This window comes from Olea europaea, chromosome 5 (genome assembly GCF_002742605.1).
Source record: "Olea europaea var. sylvestris chromosome 5, O_europaea_v1, whole genome shotgun sequence".
NCBI lineage: Eukaryota > Viridiplantae > Streptophyta > Magnoliopsida > Lamiales > Oleaceae > Olea > Olea europaea.
This window is the reverse complement of record NC_036241.1, coordinates 4533423-4551091: the sequence shown is the minus strand read 5'-3', so window position 1 is coordinate 4551091 and position 17669 is coordinate 4533423. Positions and strand designations below refer to the sequence as shown.

At 35.0% G+C, this 17669-nt stretch overlaps 1 protein-coding gene across 1 annotated transcript; it reads right to left on the bottom strand.

The window, feature by feature from the left end:
• Nucleotides 1-13678: 13678 nt before the first annotated feature.
• On the bottom strand, nt 13679-17304 carry LOC111394933. Its single transcript, XM_023020978.1, has 3 exons — nt 17136-17304; nt 13955-14750; nt 13679-13847 (listed from the first exon to the last, which is right to left on the bottom strand). The coding sequence occupies exons 2-3, from the start codon at nt 14697-14699 to the stop codon at nt 13819-13821; spliced, it is 774 nt and encodes a 257-aa protein (XP_022876746.1). The 5' UTR covers nt 14700-14750; nt 17136-17304; the 3' UTR covers nt 13679-13818.
• Nucleotides 17305-17669: the final 365 nt, after the last annotated feature.

Genomic DNA, 17669 nt, shown 5'->3' with positions numbered 1-17669 from the left:
ATTTCACGAGATAGTCTTTCTCATCGGAACGAACAACCACATACTCAAATACATTTTGGATTGCATAAAATGACAAGCTCAATTGCATTATCTCCTTGTTACGGAAAACTCTTCTTTCCTCTACCTCCTTAGCATTTGCCACCACCACAATTGTGACCTCATGCTCATGTTTGTCACTAGATGGATCCATTATTGCTTCACATATATCTGATGACATATCTGTTAATAAAAATCCATGTTCGTTCGATTGAACATCAACTGATAGCGCAATAGGTTGTTTTTCAATATCTGCAGTTGTGACCTCGATGTGAATTTGATATTTGGTAGGTTCATGATTCATATCCTTCAAAACCATATAAAACAAGACATTATCGTCACTTTTGATTGTTATTGGAGGCAGATCACTATTCAAGATATACTTCATTGTTACTGCAATTTCTGCAGGGTCGGAGCTACAATCTTTCATAACTGTGTCAACAAGCCTCAAATACCCGCAATTACAATCAATTAACACCACTGACATTTGTGATCCATTCAACCGACATACGTGAATTAACCCCATTTTTACAAAATGAGCATAAACATGATCAGTCAAACATCCAATTATAATTACATCTAATTGCATATGGGTCAAAATTATGTTAAATGATCAAATGTCACAACAAACATATGTCGAATCTCAAGTATTATTGTCACGTATTGAATACATGCAGGTCACATACTTTTATTTTCCATATTTTTTTACGAGAGGTCGCAGGTCATTGCATATTGGTCACATACCATTGAAGAGTGGCCACAAGTCTTTGTATATTGGTCACAGTTAATTGCAAGTCAATCACAATTCTGTTAAATGATCACAGGTCACAGCAAACCCATGTCGTATCTTGAATGTCATGGTCACATATTGAATACATGCAGGTCACATGTGCATATTAAATCACAATTATATGCAATAATCAGTCACGGTAACTAAGTGTAGATCTGTCGCATATGATTAGATTCAAACAAAAGCATTAATATCACATAACACAGATGCAGTATGTCACACATCACACATTCCGAGACACAAACACCCATGCGTACTGACTGCATGAGGTCACATCTTATGAATAGCCGATCACGTGTTTTTCATAACGGTCACAACAATCTCGAATAGCAATGTACGATATTCATGATCACAGTTTCGTCAAAAATCACATTTTTCATCAATCGAAGCTTATCTAGCATGAATAAATGACAAATTGTAATGAATAAATCGTATTTACACACCTAATGAATGTAATCAGTGACTGTTCAAGGGACTGTGTTTTAATCCGACGTAATACGACCCAGCGACTGCAATTTGTGACCAGAATTCGTTTTTACCGTCACTTCCGCGAGAGCCGACGGTAATTTAGATGTATTTTTAGATCTTCTAGCTATTGGAATCAGCTTGAGAGATGATTTCTCCTTTTTATGGAGAATCCTGCTAGTACGGTATCTCGGGCTAATTGTTTGGGATTGTTTTCCATTTTTAATTAAATTAATATTTGTATTCATTTTTAGGCTAATATCTGATTGGTGAAATATGATACTTATTTTCTTATTTTTGAAATGCCATATACTTAATCTCTTGTATATGAAAATTTCCCATTATTAATTATTCCAACACCAATACCATAAGTAAGAAATTTGTCAAAATAATGAATTACCTAATAGAAGTAATGGGAAAATTTGGCAGAAATAATTGCTTCACTTCTGCTTCACCATCTTCTTTATTCTTATCCTCAATGTTCATATTGAAATGTCCAAGACCCTCCTTATTGCAATTTCACAACTCCAATAGTTTTACATCAAATAAATTGTACACATTTTATCAGAACACAAGGACGTCCTGAGATTCCAAAGAGTTATTTTGAACAAATTTTTCCTAGCCATAAAAAAACCGTCTATCAATTTTGGCCATTTTTATATGCCACAGATTTGTATAACAATCTCGAAGGAATGCCCTCTCTGGTAGAGCTCCTTGTAATTGAAAAATAGAAACCCTTGGAAATTCCTACAAATAGTAAGTTAAATGTAATTAAAGTATGGCAAAACTCTTTAAACATTGAAGAGTCATTTCTAGTTTAATGCATATTTACATTAACTATCAAGAAGCTAGTTTAGATCTTTACATAGCCATACTCTAAAAGCATAAAATGGGGGGGGGGGGAATCTAGCACCAGAGTAGGTTTATAAAAACTCGGTTTGGGAGCAAGTCCATATCATTTTCTGTTAATTTTATAATATTTTTAGCTGTATCATGTAATTCATGTCACAAGCTTGCTTTAGTCCTGTAGATTTTGATGCTGTCTTCAAGGCATATAATGCACATATGCATAATTCTTGGAAAAAAAATCTTTGTGGCATAAAGTTATTTACTTTCTAACGACTTCTATTCATCATTCACATGATACGAAGGTACAAAATAAACCCATCACCTATATTTTTACTATACTTGGCCACAACAACATATGCAAGGAAATGCAAAGTATAATAAATCCTTGTGGTAAAAACAAGATAAAACGACAAAATAGAATTTTATTAAGGAAAACCAGTACCGTAAAACAAAATTCTTTATTTAACAGAAAAAAAGAAAAAAAGAAACACAGATATATGAATACCAATCTTTGAGCACTGGTTGTAGGATTGTAGTGCTTGAAGAAGTTCACTATCTTAGCCATTCTGATACCTGTTTACAGCACACAAAGAATTCAACTGGCAACTCATTATATGAAAAATCAAGATCGAAGTGGCAATGCTTAAAAAATTACAAGAAAAGTGAACAAAAAAATTATAAATGCGCACAACAAAATATATGTATTGATACGCCTAGTTCACTTCAGCTTTTTCAGAGTTTATCTAAGTGCATGTTTGGCAAAGATAATTTTTTAAGTTGATTGGATATACAACTTATCTATTTTGCAGAAGTTGTTATTCATACAACTTACCACTATATATTTCTAAGTACAAAAGAAAATAAACTAAATTACAAAATCTTGAAAATGGTATTTCAATTATTCCATTGAATACAAAGTCAGAGATTACAATTTATAACACAAAAAACAAGTAATAAAGGAAACTAATTATACACAAAATCAGCCTACTAATTATCCTTGACTTTAGGGATTCTTACTACTATACAATCACTAATTTTAAGCAAAGAATCTCAACACTCCCCCTCAAGTTGGTGCATAGATGTCACACATGCCCAACTTGTCTAAGAACTTTGAGAACACTCGATTTGAGGTTGCTTTGGTAAGAATGTCAGCCAATTGGTCTTCAAATCGAACCTTAGGAAATTCAACAATTTTCTCATCCAATTTTTCTTTAATGAAGAATCGGCCCACCTCGATGTGCTTCATGCGATCATGTTGAACTGGGTTATGAGCAATATCACACACTGCTTTATTGTCACAATATATTCGAACCAGTTGTCTAGATTGATAACCCAAATCTTGCAAGAGAAGTTTTACCACAAAGCTTCATAGAGTCCAAGAGTTATACCTCCGAATTCAGCTTTTGCACTTGAACAAACAACAACATTCTGTTTCTTGCTTCTCCATATAACTAGGTTACCACCTACGAAAGTAAAGTAACCAGAAGTAGATCGCCTATCATCTATGGCCCCAGCCCAATCAGCATCAGTGTATACAGCTATGCTTTGAAATTCTCCATTTTTAGTAAACAAAATTCCTTTTCCAGGACTAGCTTTCAGGTGCCTTAAAATTCGCATTACTGCATCCATATGTTGTTCTCCAGGATTGTGCATAAATTGACCGACGATACTCAATGCAAAGGCCAAATCTAGTCTTGTGTGTGCTAGGGACATCAATCTTCCTACAAGTCTTTGGTATCTTCCTTTATCAACCAGTATTTGGTTGGACTTTGCAAACAACTTCAATCCTTTTTCTACTAGTGTATCTACTGGTTGACATGTTGACATACCAGCTTCTTGCAATCTAATGCATATTTTCTTTGAGCTAAAAAATTCTTTGATTAGAACGAGAAACGTCTATGCCAAGAAAATATTTCAATTGACCTAAATCTTTCATTTCGAATTCTCTGGATAAGTAGTTTTGTAGAGCTTTCCTCTCTTCAGAATCATTTCCCGTAACCACCATGTCATCCACATATACAATGAGTGCAGTAATCTTATCCCGTCGTTTCTTTAAGAATAAAGTATGGTCTTAGTTGCTCTGATGATAGCTAAAGGCTCTCATAGACTTAGTGGACCTTTCAAACCATGCTCTTGGAGATTGTTTCAGTCCATACAATGATTTTTTTTAACTCGCATACTTTTTGACTTGACCTTTCTGGTATCATACACCCAGGTAGAAGATCCATGTAGACTTCTTCAGACAATTCACCATGCAAGAAGGCATTTTTTACATCGTATTGTTGTAATGGCGAATCCAAGTTTGCAGCTAAATATAACAAGACTCGAATTGTGTTGATTTTGGCTACCGATGCAAATGTCTCGTGTAATCGATCCCATAGGTTTGAGTGTAACCTTTCGCCACCAATCTTGCTTTATAGCTTTCAACTGTACCATCAGCATTATACGTCACAGTGTAAATCCATCGACATCCAACTGTTTTCTTTTCTGGTACTAGATCAACGAGTTCCCAAGTTTCATTCTTTTGTAAAGATTTCATTTCATCATTCATAGCCGCTTTCCACCTAGGATCGGCTAAGGCTTCCTGCACACTGTTAGGAATAGATACAGTAGATAATTGATTTACAAATGACTTATTTGATTCAGAGAATCTATGGTGAGAAACACATAATGACTCATTGGATACTTAATTTTACTAGAAAGTTCGGGTTCATATATGGGTTTAGGAATACCTCTGGTTTGACATTCAGGTAAATGTTTTCTAAGTGGCTCGATCATTGACTTAGGAACATCCTCAACAGGCGATTGATTAGGTATATCAGTTTTGAATTCCGATGAAATTGGGGTTACGTCTTCAACTTCTGGACATTTATCACCGCACTGATCTAAGTTTATACCACTTGAGTCCAAGTCACCGACTTCTTGATTGTATTCCAAGTCATTGACTTCTTGATTGTATTCCCCAAAAGTATCATTTAGAGTCTGAATTTCGTCATCAACTTCTTGATTGTGTTCCACAAAAGTATCATTTAAAGTCTGAATTTTCCCTATGACACTCCCCCTGATGTTCAAACTCGGAGGAGAAATACATTAACTCTTCATGAAAAATAACGTCCATTGTCATAAACATTCGTCAAGTTGGAGGGTGAAAACATCGATATCTTTTTTTATTGGTAGCATACCCTACAAAAACACATCACAATGCTCGAGGAGTGAACTTATTACATTGATGTTTATAAAGATGTACAAATGCTACACAACCAAATACATGAGGTGGTAAGTTTGGGACTATTGGGGCATCAACTGCAACACAAAGAGCTTGGAGAGGTGTTTGGAAGTTAACGAAGCTGGAGGGTACTCGATTAATTAAATGTGCTGCAGAGCTAAGTGCTTCTCCCCAATAGGATAATGACATATCGGCTTCTATCAGTGAAGCACGAACAACTTCCAACGAATGTCGATTTTTTTGTTCCGCAACCCCATTTTGTTGTGGTGTATTGGAACATGTAGTTTGATGAATAATTTTGTATGTTTCCAAGTACTGTTGAAGTTGTAAGCTCTGGTATTCTCCACCATTGTCACTACGGAGAACTTGAACTTGTGCATTATATTGCATTTTAACCACTTTATGAAACTTTTGAAATAACGAGTTCACTTCTCCTTTGAACGTCATCAAGTACAACTAGGTCATCCTGGTACAATCATCAATGAAAGTAACAAACCAACGTGACCCGCCTAACGTGGCCACTTTAGATGGACCTCGGACATCAGAATGTATGACCATAAAAGGACGTGTACTTTTATTCAAACTTAACGGGAATGAAGTTCGATAGCTCTTTGCCAGTTCACAAACATCACATCGGAAACTAGAAACATCAAATTTTGTAAATAAACTAGGAAACAATTTTTTTAGATAACCAAATGAAGCATGCCCCAAACGTCGATGCCATAACCAAATCTCAGATTTCTTCTTCTCCCCCGCAGAGCAATTCACTGTCAAAGCTTGACGTAACCCATTTGAGGTAGACGGCACCAAGTCCAAGTAATATAACTTTCTTCTTTTAATACCATAACCAATCGTCTGCCTTGTTTGGATGTCCTTAAAAACACAAAAGTTAGGCCAAAAAATTACGACACACGATAAAGTAATGGTTATTTGAGAAATTGATAAAAGATTATAGTCTAGAGATGGAACAACTAGAACAGAATCTAAACTCAGAGTATCAGTGAGAGTCAAAGATCCTTTCCCAATAACAGGGGTTGAAGTACCATTAGCAGTTGATACAAATTTTTGTAACAACGGATTTAAGGTGGAGGCCTGTCTAAAATCAAAAGTAATATGATTTGTAGCACCAGAATCAATTATCCATACACTATTAGAAACAGGTGTAGAAATACTCAAAACCTTACCACCATTATTTGCAGTTGTGACCAATGCCGAGGCCTTTTCAACGACATCATCTTCTAGCTTTGCTTCTACAGCTGCTGCAGTGGAGGTATTCTTAGAATTTTTCTTTTGTGGAGCACAACTATGATCCCATCATTCAGGATATCCTACAAGTTCAAAACAACGGCTTTTTGTATGTCCAGTCTGATTGCAGTGCGTATATTTGTAGGTGGTCTTGTCGGCCCCAGTCGCGATCTTAGGATGGTTGGGTGCTGTTTTATCTTGCCGATTTTGAGTAGAATGATTTCGAATCATCATGGCAGAAGCTTCTGAATTTCTGGAATCTCCTAAAGTTGCCTGACGGACAGCTTCTTTCCGAACCAAGGAGTAACATTCTTCCAAATCTGGAACTCGTTCTTTGCGTAGAATCTCTCCACGAACTTGTTCAAAATTACCATCCAATCTGGCAAGAAATATGTGGACCCTAAGTCATTCAATGGACTTTCGGTATGCTACAATGTCATCTGGATCTTTTATAATCACTTTATCGCAATGGTCTAATTCGCTGAACACTTCAGTAAGCTCTCCATAGTATTCAGATAGAGCTTTCCCACTTTGTTTGGCTGTGAGAGCTTTTTGGTTTAAGGTGAAAATCTGCAACTCATCACTTCCATCATAGAAAGCCCTTGACAGAGCACTCCAAATTTCATGGGCAGTGGGTAAACGTAAATAACACTTCATAATGTCTAGACTCATGGACATCAATAACCACCTCTTCACTTTCTGATTTTCGACATACCATTTTTAATTTCCATCGTCTGTTTCTGAAGGGCACTTTAGCTTGTCACGAATATAGGACAGTTTCTCCCTTTCAACAATATGAATATCCATCAGTTGAGACCAAACATCATAATTTGATTCCGTTAAAATGATGCCTACGTTAAAAATACCTTCAGATTGAACAATAACAGGAACCGATTTAGAATTTTTCACTCGTCTTGAATGATAATAGGGATAATAACGAATCTGATTTAGATTCAGGAAAAAAAATAAAATAAAAGTTCAAGAGACACAATGGTTATTTGTGCAGTAAAGGTATGTGGTGGTAATGTAATATAAAAGTGGATAAATATGAGAAATGGTGTTTCGGTGTGTTGTCTTCTATAGGGATAGTGGCTGATTCAAATCCAAAATAAATGGATAAAGAAGCAACGTATAGGTTGGTATGGGAACCAAATTCTTCACCCCGATATAGTGGATTTGTAGAAATTTTGATGTCTTGGGAACGTAAAAATCTGATATGGTGACGGAAAATTCGTAACAATCTCGTTCGGGTTTCAATTTTGAGAAAAAAAAATTGAGGGCAGTTTCTTTTTCTGGATTTTTTCAATGTTTCAAGGATTCAAGCTTTTGAATTTCTTTTCAAGATTCAATGATGGGTGGCTCTGATACCATCTTGATAGTGATGGCAATGGAGCGGTCTCTCTTGCCCCACGCCCCGCCCCGCCTTCGACGGGCGTTTAATTTTTTTTTTTAATTCCGAGTTTAATAAAATACGGATAACATTCAAGTTGAACTTTTAATAAAGAATGCCCTTACTTTATGTAAATTTAAGTTTTATTTTGGGATAAAATTATTTATAGTGTAAAATGATTTTTAAAGAATGTATAAATAAAAAGTATGAAAAAAGTATATGTCTACTTTACATGTAAATTATGTTATTAAAAAAATTGTGATAGAAAATAAGTTTAAATAAAAAGCGATTTTGAAATATGTTGCATAGATGAACTCTATAATAAAATAAAATAAAAAAATCATGGGGCGGGTTCGGGGAGGGGCATCCCCGCCCCGCGCCCTGCGACGGGGCAGATTTATTTGCCTCCATTCGGGGCGGGGTAAATTGCCATCACTACATCTTGAAAATGGTATTTCAATTATTCCATTGAATACAAAGTTAGAGATTACAATTTATAGCGTAAAAAACAAGCAATAAAGGAAACTAATTATGCACAAAATCAGCCTACTAATTATCCTTGACTTAAGGGATTCTTACAACTATACAATCACTAATTTTAAGCATAGAATCGCAACACAAAATATTTATATAAAAAAAAATCAAGTTTGCTAGAATTGGTAATTAAACTTTCAAAAGTTATAATAATTTTCTTTAATAACAAGAATGTTGATTTTATGAGCAAGAATTCATCAAATGTATCAGCAATTTGCCAATAGGAAAATCATTAATTTATCTAATAAAGAGAATCGGGATTTGTTTACAGCCTTTTATTCAATTATTTAACTACAAGCTAGGGAGCATGCCGAACGTGATACTGCAATGCCTTAAATACAAGATCAACCAAGGTAGCATTTGACATCTACTGATCAATGTTCGACCATTAAAAAAAATTATGTGACTAAAACTAGATCATAGAACTTTTGTTTGATATGAAGGATGATCAATTAAATTGCTTTTGATGCATTCAACTGGAAGTACGTTTAAATTATTTGGGGAGGGGGGGTCCAAAAAGGTAAGTGCCTTTGGATATATAAACGTGTCACCAATTCATTTTTATTCCAACAAAAAACCATGCAATAAAAAGCCACAACAAAAGCAGTGTACGACGCATTCATCTATAAAATAACTACAACAAAGAGCCCATTGGAATCAACAATTTACATTCCACTTACAAGATTTTTCTGCTAGTAATTACAATATTCATTTAAGGACATCATATATTCTATTTGTCAATTAAACTTTAAGATTATTGAGATACATATGAAGCTCAAAGACTTCAATCCAATCAATGAATTAATCCTAAAGATGAACCAAAGAAATACACGTTTTGATATTAATTTTAAACCTTCTTATTTTCCCTTCACTACTGATTCATTTTATCCGTTTTCCTCAAGGAAACTAATTAGGGATTCTGAAATTCAACAGAAAGCAATAGATAGCACTAAAACTCAGCAACGAAAAAAAACAAAAACTTTAAATCCTGGTAGTAAATTTTCCAGACCAAAGTCACCCTGATAGATTTTAATCCAGTTTTAAAAGGAACTTGATAATCCAAAATACAATCCTTTCACATAATTGATCCATGTTGAAATCAACGAGAACATAATGAAAACAGAAGCGTATCTTGATCCATAAATTATAATTGATTTTGTTCGGGTTATGATCTTCCAACTGTTACGTGATTTCCTTTGAAATTCTTGAAAAACTCTCTATTGATGGGATGCAAAGAATCTAGAAAATTTCATGTGCAATTGGGGACCATGACCCCATGATAAATAACTACAGGTAGTTATCATCTTTCATTTGTTTTATATAGGCCCCTCATCAATTTAAAACAACCAATCGGTCTCTACACTTTAATCCCATAACACTTAATACCAATAAATCCAAAATTAAACCCAATGGATCACTTTAATGGATTAAAAACTTTAAGATAGCAACACACATTTTAATTTATATACATGTGTGGCCCCATATATGTTGGAATTTTCCAACAATCTCCCACTGGGCCATACATGTAATCTTTTAAATGTGCACAACCTTATGAGCTCAAAATTTGCTATCATAATTAAGAGTATTTGTAAACAATCTCGTCCATTAGTCATATAGATGTAGGATCAAAGTGATTTTCGTCACACTTAACGTGACTAAATCCATCAATGGTCACGTACACCCATACAACAAATGACATAGATCAATCATGGGAGCGTAGCATGAAAATTACATGTTCTGTGACCCAAATATGTCTATTTTCAACTGGTCCAACCTTATTTCTTAAGTGAGATCAATACTGACCATAATAATAGAGTGGAGTGAACTGAATACTTCATTTCTGTACAGAAAAATATCCAAATACACAAATATGTTCAGAATAAACATAAAGCAATGAAAATACAAACTCTCACTAAAACACGATATCCTCAATGAATCTGACACCCATACGAGCAGTGTGCTCATGAAAGACCTTGGGTGGTAATCCCTTAGTAAGCGGATACGCAATCATGGAGTTCGTCCCAATGAGCTCTATGGAAATTTGTCCACTCTGTACACTTTTCTTCACGACTAAGAATTTAATGTCAACGTGTTTTGACTTAGATGTGCTCATATTGTTGTTGGAATACAGAACTGCTGAGTTATTGTCACAATATGACATTATTGGTCTTTCTATGCCGTTCAGAATGCGCAGCCCAGTGACAAAATTTTGCAGCCATATTCCTTGGTTAGATGCCTCATAGCATGCCACAAACTCTGTGGCCATGGTAGAAGAAGCTATGAGTGTCTGCTTGGCACTCTTCCAAGAAATAGCTCCAGCTAGCAGATAGATATAGCTTGATGTGAATCTTCTACTTCTTGGCATCCAGCAAAATCAGAATCGAAGTACCCTATGATCTCCAACTGATCCAATCTGTTATATGTGAGCATGTAATCTTTTGTTCTCTTTAAATACCTCATAACCCTTTTGGCTGCTTTCCAATGATCCATTCCAGGGTTGTTTAAATATCTGTCTAGCATTCTAATAATAAATGCTATGTTTGGACGTGTACAAATTTGAGCATACATTACACTTCCAATAACTGATACATAGGGAATCTTCTGCATTTCCTTAACTTCAAGGTCATTTTGCAGGCATTGTTTGAGACTAAATTTGTCTCCCTTAGCGACAGGGGTGTCACCTAGTTTGCAGTCTTACACGCCAAACCTCTTAAGTACTTTATCGATATAGCTCTTTTGTGACAATCCAAGAATACCTCGAGAACGATCTCGGCGTATCTGAATCCCTAATACAAAAGAGGCATTACCAAGATCTTTCATCTCAAAATTCCTTGACAGAAATCTCTTGATTTCGTGCAACATGCCTATATCATTAGCAGCAAGTAGTATGTGATCAACATACAAAATCAGGAAAATATGCTTACTCCCACTGAACTTGTCCATACAATCATCAACAGCATTCATCTCAAAACCAAATGAGATAATTACTTGATGAAATTTGTGGTACCATTGACGGGAAACTTACTTGAGCCCATAGATGGATTTCTTTAATTTGTAAACCATATTCTTGGGGTCTCCAGACACTAAGTTTTCTGGTTGCACCATACAGATCATCTCGTAAATGTCACCATTGAGAAACTTTTTTTAACATCCATCTGATATAACTCAAGGTCAAAATGCGCAACAAGTGCCATAACTATCCTGAAAGAGACTTTCGTTGAAACTGGAGAGAAAGTCACATTACTTGATGAAATTTGTGGTACCATTGACGGGAAACTTACTTGAGCCCATAGATGGATTTCTTTAATTTGTAAACCATATTCTTGGGGTCTCCAGACACTAAGTTTTCTGGTTGCACCATACAGATCATCTCGTAAATGTCACCATTGAGAAACTTTTTTTAACATCCATCTGATATAACTCAAGGTCAAAATGCGCAACAAGTGCCATAACTATCCTGAAAGAGACTTTCGTTGAAACTGGAGAGAAAGTCACTTTGAAGTTGATGCCTTCCTTTAGCCACAAGACGAGCCTTATATCTTTCTACATTACCTTTCGAATCGCTTTTGGTTTTAAAAATTCATTTGCAACCGATGGGCTTCGCACCTTCTGGTAATGGGACAAGATCCCAAACCATATTATCTTGCATAGACTTATACTCCTCATTCATGGCATCAGTCCACTTTTGAGAGTTAGAACCCTGCATGGCCTGATGAAAATTGATTGGATCATCTTCCATCATTCCATTATTTTCCTCATGTTCTTGGAGAAATACTATAAAATCATCCTGAATAGCATTTGTCCTTTCTCTCGTGGATCTCCTTAATGACATTAGTTCTTGAGGTTGTTGAGTTTGCACTTTTGCAATAATTACCTCATTTTGGGTGCGAAGTTCTTCAACATTATCTTGTTGAGATTCTGGATATACTTCTTGATCAATGACAAGTATGGAAACTTGTACATTGTCAAAAGTAATAGTAGGAATCAAGATCGATCCTCCATCAACTTCTTCCTCAAAACAATGTCTCTAACCTTATTTCTCCCTCCAAACTCAACATCTTCAAAAAATGTTGCAGTTCCCATTTCAAAAATTGACATAAGTGTGGGATCATAAAATTTGTAGCCCCTAGATCGCTCAGAATAGCCAATAAAGTAGCTGCTTACTGTTTTGGAGTCCAATTTCTTTTCATGAGGCCCATAAGGCCTAGCCTCAGCTGGACATCCCCAAACGTGAAAATGCTTTAGACTAGACTTTTTGTCCGTCCAAAGCTCATAAGGTGTTTCAGCAACAGCCTTAGTTGGTACTCTATTCAGAATATAAGCTGCGGTCTTTAATGCCTCTCCCCAGAGTGATTTTGGTAAATTTGAATGACTAATCATACTCTGTATCATGTCCTTAAGAGTTCTATTTCGTCTTTCAGCTACACCATTCATGCTAGGCAATCCTGGCATGGTGTATTGTGGGACGATTCCACATTCCTCTAGGTATTTGGCAAATGGTCCCGGACATTGTTCACATGATCTGTCATATCTGTCGTAGTACTCACCACCACGATCAAATCTAACGCTCTTTATCCTTTTGTTGAGTTGATTTTCAACCTCAGTTTAAAAAAATTTGAACATGTCCAGTGACTCAGACTTTTTATGAATAAGATATAGGTACCCATAATGTGAGTAATCGTCTATGAATGATATAAAATATTGTTGACCATTCCAAGAAACTGTAGGAAATGGTTCACAAATATCAGTGTGTATCAATAGTAAGACATCCAAAGTTTTTTAGCACCTAATATCTTTGTTTTGGTCTGTTTTCCCTTGATACAATCAATACATATATCAAAATCCGTAAAGTCAAGGGAATCCAAAATACCATCTGACACAAGTCGTTCAACTCTAGCTTTTGATATGTGACCTAAGCGCTTGTGCCATAATTTTGCTGAATTTTGTTTATTTAATTTACGTTTAGTACCACGTGATTCCACATGCAAGGTTTCATTATATGATGCAATAATATCAAGCAAATATAGGTTATCATATGTAGATAACGAACCAGTACCGATAACATTTGAATTTAACAAAAGACTAAACTGATTGTTTCCAAATGAACAACAATAACTAAATTTGTCCAACGAAGAAACAGAAATTAAATTTTGTCTAAAAGACGGTACAACGAAAGTGTCTTTCAAATCCAAATAATAGCCAGTTCTTAATAACAACCTAAAAGTGCGTATTACATCAACTTCCACCGATTTGCCATCACCCACATAGATGTATCTTTCACCATCATTTGGCTTTCGGTAGTTCAGGCAGCCCTACATAGAAACACTTATATGAGTAGTAGCACCAGAATCTATCCACCAAGTGTTTCTAGGTATTGAAGCTAAATTATCCTCAGAATAGATCAAAGTAAGAATTGTACCTTTCTTTGCACGCCAATCGCGATATTTGGTACAATTATTCTTCACATGTCCAGTTTTGTTGTAAAAGAAACAAGTTCCTTTGTCTTTCTTCTTTTTCTTTTGTGCTGGACCCTTATGAGTAGCTTCATATTCCTTTCTCTTTTTCTTGCCCTTATCTTTAGAAGTTCTTGCCAAGTGAGCACTTTCAGTCCTTTCTTGTTTCAACCTTTTTTCCTCTTGCACACAATATGAAATGAGCTCATTTAGAGACCATTTCTCCTTCTGGCAATTATAACTGGTCTTAAATTGACTAAATTGTGCAGGAAGCGAAATCAATACCAAATGGACGAGCAAGTCATCAGACAGCTCGAGCTGTATTCCTTTAAGTTTTGAAGCAATGTGAGACATCTCCATGATGTACTTCCTTATGTTCCCCTTGCCTGTATACTTCAATGAAATCAAGCTCTGCAAAAGAGTGCTTGTTTCAGTCTTATCATTTTTCGCAAAATGCTTCTCAATTTCAGCAAGGAACTCCTTGGCATTAGATACCTCTTCGGTATCTGCACCTCTAAAGGCTTCCGAAATGCTGCGCTCAATGATTATTAGACTCATGCGATTTGAGCGATCCCACTTCTCAAAGTTCCTCTTTTCATGAGGTGAACTTTCTTCCGTAAGAGGAGTGGGTTGCTCGATCTGAAGAGCAAAGTCTAGATCCATGCAGCCAAGAAAAATCAACATGTTTCCAATCCTTGAAGTTTGTCCCATTAAGTATGAGAACAGAATTAATATTGGCCAATGTAGTAGCAGATGAGCTAGCTTTAGAGAGAACAAAAAAAAAAGATTAATTATAAATAATGGTAAGTCTCATCTCAAGATACCTAGTGAAACATCAATATCAAGTCTTTTGACAGTAATATTAATTACAAGTTGTACTCTCAGTGTAGTGATCAAACATTGACAATAACTCTTGTCAAATAATAAACCCAGCTTTGGATTGATTTATTATTCACATGGAAACCTTATAATTGTCAGACATTCATCACCACAAGTGTGTATGTAATTCGGCCAGATATTAACCTTCCTTTGGGCTGGCTAATTTCCGCATGAAAAGACACACACACAACATTCAAGCATCCTAAACAAACCAATCTACACAAAAGAGGTCACTTTGGTGACATATTTTTTCAATTAGTTTACTTAAAATGCTAGACAACCTTAATTTTTCATAAATGATTACCAAAATTTTGAATTAGATTGTCCCAAATAATTAAACCTTAATTAACACCTCTTAAAGAAGTATTAGTACGGAAATTTGAGAAAGAGAAACCCCAATTTGCATTAATAGATGCACCCCAATTTGCATTAATAGATGCCTATGGAAACTTTAGGGACCTTAGGGTTAATAATTCAATACTTTAGGGGTTAAAATTTTAAAAATTTTGAAACTTTAGGGGCCAATTTTAATTAATTATGAACATTGAGGGCTTTAATTGCAAAATTCAAAAGTTAAATGGCCCAAATTAATTAATTTTCAAACTTAGGGGGCTGAATTATTAAACTCGTAACTTAAAAGGCCCAATTGGATGAATTCTAAATCACAGGGGCTGAATCCTTAAATTTTAACCTAAATAAAAATTGCAAGAAGGTCGTCGGAATAACCCATATTGCAACTGAAGCCCCCGTCCCCAAAATCACCTAGAAATCCTTTTTTTTTTTTTTATCTCTTTCTCATTTACCCCGGCGTTGGCAGCTCCAAGGAGAAGCATCGTTAGCCCATGCCAGCGCTTTGCTGCCGCATTCATTGCAATTCCTCAATTCAAAATCCATCTTTCACTGCCCACCTAAACTTAAATTCCATAATTTCATGAAGGTTTTTTTTTTTTTTTTTTAACACACAGCAGATTCATCATGTATCACAAATGTTTTCATAACTTTCGAAAATCTGGGGAGTGGGAAGTGGGTCTCCTTTTTATCCATAGAAGATATACATAATCTAATATACACAGAAATGGAGTTTTCTTCTTGAGGAAATTTGATTCACATATATATAAAACAGAAGGAAGCTGTATGCCCAAAAAATTCCAAATATTTACGTGAAAGATAAATAACCCAAAATTTCAGAATTCTTTAAACCTGATATTCTAAAAGATTCAATAATGGAGAGGCTCTGATACCACTTGATAGAATTTAATCCAGTTTTGAGAGGAACTTGATAATCAAAAATAATTGATTCATGTTGAATTCAAAGAGAACATAATGAAAGAGGAAGCGTACCTTGATCCATAAATTGTAATTGATTTTGTTTGGGTTATGATCTTCCAACTTTACGTGATTTCCTTTGAAATTCTTGAAAAACTCTCTGTTGATGGGGATGCAGAGAATCTAGAAAATTTCACGTGTAGTTGGGGACCATGGCCCCATGATAAATAATTGCAGATAGTTATCATTTTTCATTTGTTTTAAATTGGCCCCTCATCAATTTAAAACAACCAACGGGTCTCTACACTTTAATCCCGTAACACTTAATACCAATAAATCCAAAATTAAACTCGATGGATCACTTTAATGGATTAAAAACTTTAAGATAGCAACACACATTTTAATTTATATACATGTGTGGCCCCATGTATGTTGGAATTTTCCAACACACCCTACAAAATTACTGTTGATTAACAGAAAGATAATTTTTTTAAAATAAATGCAAACACGAACAGAATCTTAACAAACTCAAACTCCCAATCATTGGCATAAATTTTATTGTTCAGACTCACTCTTCTTCAAAGTTATTGTCCATCAGTAGACAGTTAAATTTTTTTTATCTTTTTAAAGCCATCAACCAACAAAAAACAAAGATCTCGGGAGCACTTAGAAAATTTTGTAGATCCTTCAAGAAAGCTTATACGAAGAAGACTTCTGCCCTTATTTATATTGTTAAAACCTTTGGAAACAGGCCTTGATTATATTGAATTTACGAAACCAAACTCACCATAGAAAGTTACGGTCGATTAAATGAAAGATAATAATAATAATAAAGAATGCAAACACAAATAGAGATCTTAACAAACTCAAACTCTCAATCCTTGGCGTAAATTTTCCGGTTTAGACCCACTCTTTCTTCAAAGTTATAGTTCGCTAGCAGAAAGTTAATTCAAAAGGAAAAAACACCAACTGACAAAATACAAAGATCTCGAGAAAACTTACAAAATTTTGTAGATCCTTCAAGCAAGCCTTGTTGAAAGTAGTGTAAACTTGACCGAGGAAATTCTAGAAATAAGAAGAAGTTCCAAAATCATCAAGAAGCTTTAGAAGTATGAAGATAATGAATGCATGACTTAGTCAAAATTCAACTTGGTTAAGCAAAAGTTTTATTGGATAGAAGATTTTTTCATGGCTAAGGATAAGCTTATCATTGGCCGAGAGTTATTGAAAGAGTTGTTAACCATGTTGAACTCTTCTTCATTTTGAACTCTTCTTCTAGTAAAGGAGGTTGAAGAAAGTTACTTGATCATCTTGAACTCTTCTTAGCTTTTCTATAAATAGATATATTGGCATGTATTTTGAATTGCGGGTACAAGAGAAAATTCTATGTTTGTATAAGAGAGATTTTGAGAGAGAATTGTTCTATTGTACTAGTTATATATTGTGTGATTAATGAAAGTTTATTTATTTGAGTGAAAAAAGTGATATTTTATCACAACTTCTATCAAACAGTGGTATCAGAGTGAAGAAAGAATA

Excerpts from the sequence above, each read along its gene's own strand:
- LOC111394933 (XM_023020978.1), bottom strand. The coding sequence starts at position 14,699 with ATGGGACAAACTTCAAGGATTGGAAACATGTTGATTTTTCTTGGCTGC. Across the intron at positions 13,848-13,954 it reads CGATTGGCGTGCAAAGAAAG|GGCTGCCTGAACTACCGAAA; the intron begins GTACAATTCTTA and ends GTTTCTATGTAG.